General features: G+C 34.6%; 1 protein-coding gene across 1 annotated transcript; it reads left to right on the forward strand.

Annotated features, from left to right (window-relative positions):
- Nucleotides 1–564: 564 nt before the first annotated feature.
- Nucleotides 565–2,757, forward strand: LOC106714679 (collagenase). The gene is made up of 5 exons (XM_014507779.2): nt 565–754; nt 1,074–1,341; nt 1,752–1,850; nt 2,176–2,372; nt 2,653–2,757. Exons 1-5 carry the CDS (start codon nt 575–577, stop codon nt 2,755–2,757), a joined length of 849 nt encoding a protein of 282 aa, XP_014363265.2. The 5' UTR covers nt 565–574.
- The last annotated feature ends 6,208 nt before the right edge of the window (nt 2,758–8,965 follow it).

Raw genomic sequence — 8,965 nt, forward strand, 5'->3', positions numbered from 1 at the left:
ATCAGTATTTTAGAATGTCTAACTACTGACGCGTCACAACACAACACGTGCGCGTGCACACTAGTCCGACCCGCTGTGTCGTGTCGCTGCGCCGTCCCCTCACCTCACCCAACTGACGCGGACCGGGATCGCTTCTGACGCGACACAACACAAGCCATCACAACACACTGCGGCAGAGAAGTGTGCACGCAACCATATTAATTGTATGAGTCCGATACCTTTCTGACGCATCACGACACAACACGTCAGACAAATGTGAATGCGGCTTAATACAAACATGTGTGTGTGTGTGTGAATTCCCGGGAGAAAAAGACGGCGACGCGGCTCGCCACCCGTCACATCCCGTCTCCTGAAATGGATTGCCGAGGTGCATTTGGCAACACCAAATGGAGATCTGTGATCTCTGCCTACCCCTCTTTTGTACAGGCCTGAGTTATGTGTTCACAGTGGAGTTATCTTTTTTCTATATAAATATATTTATCAATTAAAGATAATCAAATTACTGATAAAATAGGAGTATATTAATAACGTCGAATAACTTATGACATTTAGCACTGAGTACTTTTGTTGCAAAATGTTTTCATTCAAGTTGTTTACGTTATTCTTATTCTTTGGTATCGTTCAATGTAACTCTTCGTATGGTTATCATATATTGGTGGGCATACCAAGAGCAAGGGCGATAAAAATAACGGAAGGGATGTCTCGAATCGTCGGAGGATCTCAAGTTACAACGCTCAACTCTTTCCCTTATCAGGTCAGTGACAATATCAATTTGAGAAAATGGTTCATCGAATTAAATGATAAAAATCAACAACAAAAACGTCATAACAGATAAAAAACATTTTGTAATAAAATTATTAATATGCAAAAGTTTAGATGGAAGGATGAATGGACGTTTGTTAGAAGGTATCTTCAAAACGGATTAACTGGTGTCGTGGATATTCGGCGTATATGTAGAACATATACTGGTAGCACACAGAAGATACCAGTTTTTTTAATTCCGCTCAGACGGAGTCGCGGGACCCAGTATATACATAATTATGTTTTATTAAATTAAAAATATTATTTTCCAGGCTGGTATTGTAACCACTCTGACTACAGGGGCGGAATCTATTTGTGGTGGATCATTAGTGTCTAGGACTAGGGTTCTCACAGCCGCCCATTGCTGGAGAGATGGTCAAATGCAAGCGAGGAAGTTTACAGTTGTTCTTGGGTCTTTGAAAATATTCTCTGGCGGAACCAGACTAGACAGTACTGATGTTGTCGTTCATCCGCAATGGAATTTTAATGAAATAACTAATGACATTGCTATGGTTAAAATAGCAGCAGTAAATTTAAGTGGTAAATTGTTTAATGAATTTAGTGTTCATAAGGCAGAATAAAGTATTTTATCCTATCTTTTAAGTTGTGTCGGGGTGGAGAGCAGAGCAGATTATTTTATTTTTTATTTATTTATTTATTTATTTGTCGCAATAAAAATTGAACTTTATGCGATTCAAATAAGGTTTTAATTTACTTTGTCACATCTTTTTTATCAATCGCAAGCGAATAAAGACGTAAAATTAATGCAAAATTAGCCATAGTGCCAATCGCATAAAGCTCTATTTAATATGCAATAAAAATCTGCTCTGCTTTCCGCCCCGGTATGAGTGAACGGACCCTTAGATAGATGTGGCTAAATACTACAATGTTGTTAAATTATGTTTTTTTTATACGCTTTCAATTAAAATCAAATATTTTATCTGGTACAGAAAACATACAACCGGTTGCTTTGCCAACAACATCCGAAGTGTCAGAAAATTATGCAGGACTATCAGCTATTGCTTCTGGTTATGGGAAAACTAGAGATTGTAAGTAAAATGAGATATCTCGTACGATATTATATAAAAATAATTATGAGAATCCAAAAATTAAGAGCGATTGAGACGTTACGCCTAATTGTAAAGAGCAAAATGCAAAATCATAATAGACTAATTGCCATGAAAATTTACACAGGCGCTCATAATTGATAATAATGAATTTGAACGTCCACATTTGCTCTTCCTCAAAGGTTGCAAATGTACACTTGACTTTACGCAACCAGTTGGCCCTTTTTCTACTTTTTATAAGAGCTGATTTATTTTCTCAACGTATAGCGTCGATAGACTCAAGTACCTTTAACTTTGATCATTTCAGCACAAAACAGTTTTCCGTCGACGACAGCGCTGTATCAAATGACATTATCGGTGCTCACAAACGCGCAGTGTCAACAAAGGTTCGACATGCCACTGCATAGCAGCCATCTTTGCACTGACGGTGTCCGCGGCGTCGGAACTTGCGATGGCGATTCCGGAGGTCCATTGACTGTTGTTTGGAAGAATCGTCGCACTTTGGTAAATTTTATTTTATCTGTTATGCATTTATTTTATAAATGCTTCGCTTAACGGTTATATTTATTTATTAAAAAAAAAAATTTTTTAGTAGGAAGTGTGAATAATGTAATTATCATTAAGCTAAAATATCGTTGTCCCTGTTTTTTTACATAAAGAATGAGCGGGTACAATATATTTTCTAAATGTATTTCGACAATGGAAAGCCACATTAACATCAAATTTATGGAATAGCTAATTCTAATAATTTGTTTGTTATACGTAACTACATTTTATTTTTCAGATTGGTATCGTATCGTTCGGTTTAGGGGACGGATGTCAACTGGGACTCCCTTCAGTCTACACGCGAGTGACCGCTTTTCTTCCATGGATAAATTCTAATATGTAAATATATATCAAAATAAATTTGTTTTTAAAATTTTTTCTCTTATTTATTCCAAGTGAAAAATATTATGAACTGAAATATAACAAAGGATGAGATAGCTTAAAAACTCTATGATATTACTTTGAAAGCTGTTACTGCGGAAAATTCTAAAAGCTTTGCCGGACTCGACCGATAGTCTTCCGTTATGATAAAACTTCATTGCCTTTGAGCCCCTTTTTAAAAGGTTCAGAATATCAAAATAAGAGTTGTATGAAAACGTTAGGTGGCCGTTTAGATAAAATACAGGCTAACATCCTGCTATTAAAAAGAGAAACGACTACGACCTCCTTTATTGACTTAAATGCGGGGATTTATTACGTAAAATGGACGTCGGATTTTAAGAGACTGTTTATGCAGATTTAGATATTGTAATTCAAGTTTAGGGAAATCTGTGCGATAAAGCATTGTATTTTTTTTAATAACTGTAGAATATTGTTGGTTGCGGGATTTTCACACATAAAAAACATACACAAATAAGTTTAATACGCAGCGTTATAGAAATTATCCTTGTATGTTTTATGCGATATGATGGAATTTCGAGCAAAGGGTAACCACTAGTATTTATAAATAGAGTAGAAACACTGAATACGATAAAATTGATATCAACAATATAACGCAAGGGAAAATCATACGATTTTCATCGCCTTGTATTTTCATATCCAAAATAAACGATATAAAATTTGTTGTCAAAAGTATTGGTTATTCAAACTAAATAATGCCAGATCCTTTGATACAGACACAACTCACGTCTGTAACCTAGAGTGGTAGGCAGAGATTACGGACCTCTATTTGGTATGGCCAAATGAACCTCCGCAATTCACTTTTCGCCATTCCGAGAGACGGAATGTGATGGGTGGCGAGCTTCGTCGCCGTCTTTTTCTTCCGGGAATTTACACATATGTGCGGGTTACATCACAGGAAAACCTTCACCGTACGAACGTCGGATAAATGTACATAGGTTAATCGAAAATCGAAAAACACATTGGTTCATGGCGGGATTCAAACCTAGGACCTGAGGATTGCAAGTCAAGTGCTTTAACCCTGAACCACCGACGCTCTATGATGGTAGGATCCTTTGTTGAAACTGTAAACAATTTGAAACAAAAAAAAAACTATCGTCGGTCCGCGAATATATGAAACTAGATGCCTGAGACTTGATCCGCGCGGAAATAAAAAATCTAGAAATGAATATAGCCTGTCACCCGGGGCTAATGTAGCTTCACAACTGTGAAAGAATTTTCTCAAATCAGTTCTAAGAAAAATAACAGCTTATTTTTAACAACTTAACACTTGAAACCAAACAATAAGAAATTCTTCACCTTAATGTTTCCTTATAATATAAACAAAGGAATCCTCAAGATAAAGTTGAATCTTAAATTTAATTGAATCTTGGAATTACGGATAACATTTATAATAGCCAATTTATGAAATGAAAACAGAACATAATACCAAGAAAAGCGGCAAGTGATTAAATTTGGAAGATAATATCTTTACCTGTGATTTTATACCATTTGTTATGTATAATTTTATAATAATGCTAGCTGTTCTCTGCGGGTTTTTTCACCTTTTTTGGTTTGTATTTAAATGAGAATGGAATTCTAGATGGTTACAGGATAATGTCAAATGTCTTACAACCTTTTATGTCAATAAGGCATTTACTTTGTTTTTTTTTCAAGATAAGAGTGTTCTTTAAGCGCTATCGCATTACATAGATTAGCATATTGTATAAAGTTTGTTCATACATTTTGAAATACCTGCAAATAAAAGAGAGTAGTTTCACGCAGTTTTATCTACAGACTGAATATGGGTGGTTTTTTGTAAAGTGGCGACAGCAACGTAGTTTATTGCTCACGTTTCAGGATTTGTTGAATTTATTAACAAGCGAATATATTTTTAAAGCTCTACATGTTTGTTTAAAATTTGCACAAACTTTTTTTTTGCAACTAACACTCGCGTTTACCTGTCGTGTCGGTCACGTTTTAGATTTAGTTTGCACATTGAAATATTTATTGTTCAATATCGTACGATTTGTTTAATGATATAAATTGTAAGATATTTAATGTAAAATCATATTACGACCGATAGAGATACGACTAAAATAATATTTTGACCATCTCTCGCATTAAAGTATGTTTATACTAGATGACGCCAGCAACTTCGTCCGCGTAAATTTAAAAATGAAATTCGTTATTCATCACACATAAAGGAGGGAAAGGGGAAGTGGATTTGGCGGAAGAGGGGACGCATAGGAAGGAGAAATATCCTCTTTCTGCGCGTCCCCTTCTCTGTTGATTAAAGGTAGGCAACGCATCTCCATTTGTGGATGTCTATGGGCAACGGTTGCCTCGTTATTGCGGCGAATCCAGGTGGCCGTTTGCTCGTTTGCCACCTTATGACATTAAAAAAGACATAACTGCTGCAACATCCCAATTTGTTTAGTTATTCTGCAGTTATGTGGTAACTAGATGTCGCCCGCGACTCTGTCCGAGGGGAGTTGTAAAAAAAGTGGTAGTTTTTTTTCCAGAATAGGTTCTAAATTCATGCCAAATTACAGCTATAGATCTGTTTAGCAGTTTTGTATTCCATTTAAACATTCGCATTTATAATATTAGTAAGTCTATATATAACAATCATCCCAACTTTTGCATTTACTATATTATTAAGATGTGCATTTTTCGGCTTTTAGAATTATGCAATCGATTGAGAATTATAAGTAGTGTAAAACATACGGCATATGACGTCTAAGTGCGAATTATTTTGAATTAATTACTGTAAATGCGAATGTTTAGATAGATGGATGGATGGATGCATGCTTTTTTTGAAGGTATCTCCAGAACGGCTCCATGGATCTTGTTTAAAATTGGCAAAGTCTGGAAGAACATAGGCTACTTATTTAGTTTTTTTTCTTATTCCGCGCAGATGGAGTCGCAAGCGACAGCAATATAGATAAGTCTACAATCGCAGACGAAGTCTAATATGAACAAAATAAATTCCTACAATTTTCCAACTTCTTACATCATTTTAGAAACTATGAATCAAAGAGGCTTTGAGTCGGCGCCGCAGTTTCTGCTAAGCGCAATACAAGTAATAAATGTAACAACATAAATATCCATGTATGGACCGTACTAAGATGGAATTCAGCCAAATTTGTAAATTCGTTTATTGCTCATTGGAGTATTGACCTTGTAATATTAACCTCGTTTGTATTCATACGACGTATACTTCTAGCGGCCTATCCATGCTTAGTACGTTCGGAAGTTTATTTTAAACATGTTACGAGTATAATAATTATTACGAGAAGGGAAAACTCTGTGCCACTTTTTAAGGATGCGCGAGCAGATGTTCAGAAGCAGAAGTTCAAGTTAGTGACGAAAACAATAGCCTTAAACTATTTTTAATATAAAATTATTAAAAAAAAACTTTTATTACGAATTATGGTCAAATTTCGACGAAATTTAACTACCTATGTAGACTAAGTACCTATTCCGCGTTTCGTCTGATGAGTATAGTGCCGAAGGCCTAATTTAAGTCCTCTTTCCCTTCCCACCCCTTTTCTTATAAGGAAAGGATGGGAAGAGGAGGCGGATTTGATCGAGGAGGAGATGCATAGGAAGGTCAAATATTCTCTTTTTATGCGTCTCCTCCTTCGTCGATTGAGGGTAGGCAACGCATCTGCGATTGGGAATGTCTATGGGCAACGGTCGTTTCGTCATTTCGGCGAATTCATGTGGCCGCTTGCCCGTTTGTCACCTTGTAATATAAAAATAAATGATAGATGACATGAATTACATTTTTCGAATTTAAATTACCTTTAATCTTGGATTTAAATCAAATTTCAGTTATTATAGTTATAACCCATTTAAATATACTCCATTAAACATTTTCATACGATTTTGTACGTTGTAGAAGTGCTAAAGTTATTTAGCAATTCAAATTCGGACAAAGGAACATTTGTGTTACCAGAGTCGAAGGATTTCTGCTTACTATGTAACTGAGAAGCGACTTAAACATTTGTTACTTCCTAAATGTCGAAAAGTTACAAAAAAAATTATAACCGTAACCGTATAAAATATAGAATACTAGCTGTCGCCCGCGACTCCGTCTGCGAGTAATTAAAAAAAAACTAAATAAATAGCTGTATCTGTTCTTCCAGATTATGTTCTACGTCTTTGCTAAATTTCATCAAGAACCGTTGATCCGTTACGGTGATACCTTGTAACAAATATTCATCCATCCATCTAAACTTTCGCATTTATATTATTAGTAAAATAAAATTTAAATTATATATATAATATGTTGTAGTATTATGCAAGTAATGAGATTGAATGTGGGTGACTATAAAGGTAGAGGAAGACCAAAGAAAGTATGGATGGATTGTGGGAAAGAGGATATGCGTAAGAAGGGGGTAAATTCAGATATGACCGCTGATAGAGATGTATGGAGGAGTAGTACATACTGTGCCGACCCTCCATAGGGATAAGGGCAGGTTGATGATGATTGTAGAATTATGCACCTAAACTTAATCACTTTATATAATAAAAGAGACTATTTAATAACTTGGGTTACAACGACTTATCGGTTACGGAGACAAACAAATTTCTGTTAAGTGTATCTGTTAACTGTTTATGTTCTTTATTGTAAAATCTTTGTTGTGTTTTGTGAATTCGTTACTTTTACAACAGCTATTATGTTATCATTTCGTATCACAATTTTCTTTGATATGAGTTATTTTATTGCCTTATATCTTTTTTCTAAAGTTTACAATAATATTTTTGAAATGTTCTTTTCTATTATAAATCTTTCGTCTTGTATCACTCCGAAATCTAAATCTATTTTGTGTATAACTTCAAGAGAATTTCAATTTCATTTTAAAGTTACAACTGGCGTATATCCAAGTTTGGGTTTGTCGTCTTTGACTTTTGTATTGTTTTTTAACGTTCCAGTTTTTGTGGTCAATTTTCTACTACATTTTAATACATTTTTGATGTTAGATGATAAAGAATCAACTGAAGCGAATTAATTCTTTTATAGTTCTAATAGCCTAATTACATGGAACAATACGAAACAGTTGTTAATGTCTTAAAAAAATCTAGTTTAAAATTTAACAAACAAAAATACTTATTTTAACACTAGCTCCAAGTCTACAGGGTAAACGACGTAGAAGCTTAATTTCATTTTGCTACTCAAGTTGGCGTATTGTTTCCTGAGGGCTTAGCTCAAACAAAATAAAAACAGAGAAACTCCTCTTTAATTAAAGTGCCAAGCGTTTCAACCTAAATTATACCTAAGCACGCTACTCCGCGCAGTCAAGTCACTTCGTACTTACATCACAACTTGACTAAGTAACAATGTTTTTCTACTTTATTTATATTGCATAAATAGATGTGAACTTTACTTATGTAGAACATTACTAGCTTTTACCCGCGACTTCGCCCGCGCGGAATAAAAAAAATGCACACAAGTTAAAAAGTTCCTATGTCCGTCTCCTCGTTCTAAGTTATCTCCCCATCAATTTTCAGCTAAATCAGTTCGACTGATCTTGAGTTATAAATAGTGTAACTAACACGACTTTCTTTTATATATATAGATAGATTAAACAAAGTAAAAATACTCCAGTCTACCTTTATTTTACAAATGGTTATGTTAGGAAATCAATAAGCCTGACTGATTAAGCTTCCTTTGTTCACATATTTAATCACATAAGATCCGTGTTGGAACATCACTGTTTCTTCGATACAGTAACTAATGTATCCGAATAGTGTTGGCTAAAATTAAAACATAATTTCCATGTTTAATATAATTTTGATCCTATAAATCTAACTTTGCGCTGAGTTAGACAGTTTAATTTAAACTTTCGGTGGCTTGACAAATTATATACAAAAAAAAAAATGGTAATAAGAAATTTAGAAACACCAACATAGAGGACACTTACACATTACAAAATTAATAAGTAAGTAGAAAGACTTTTACCGCCATTCTCCATCTTACTTCTTCCCTCTTTTTACTAATCGAATGTTTAAATGGATGGATGTTTGTTAGCAGGTATAACTCTGCTAAACGGATCTGGATAAAATTTGGTTCAGAAATAGATTACTATTAGGAATGGCCAATAGGCTACTTACTAAGTTTTTAAATTCCACGCGGATGAATTCACGATCGACAGCTAGTCTAA

The sequence above is a fragment of the Papilio machaon genome, chromosome 20 (assembly GCF_912999745.1).
Source record: "Papilio machaon chromosome 20, ilPapMach1.1, whole genome shotgun sequence".
Lineage (NCBI taxonomy): Eukaryota > Metazoa > Arthropoda > Insecta > Lepidoptera > Papilionidae > Papilio > Papilio machaon.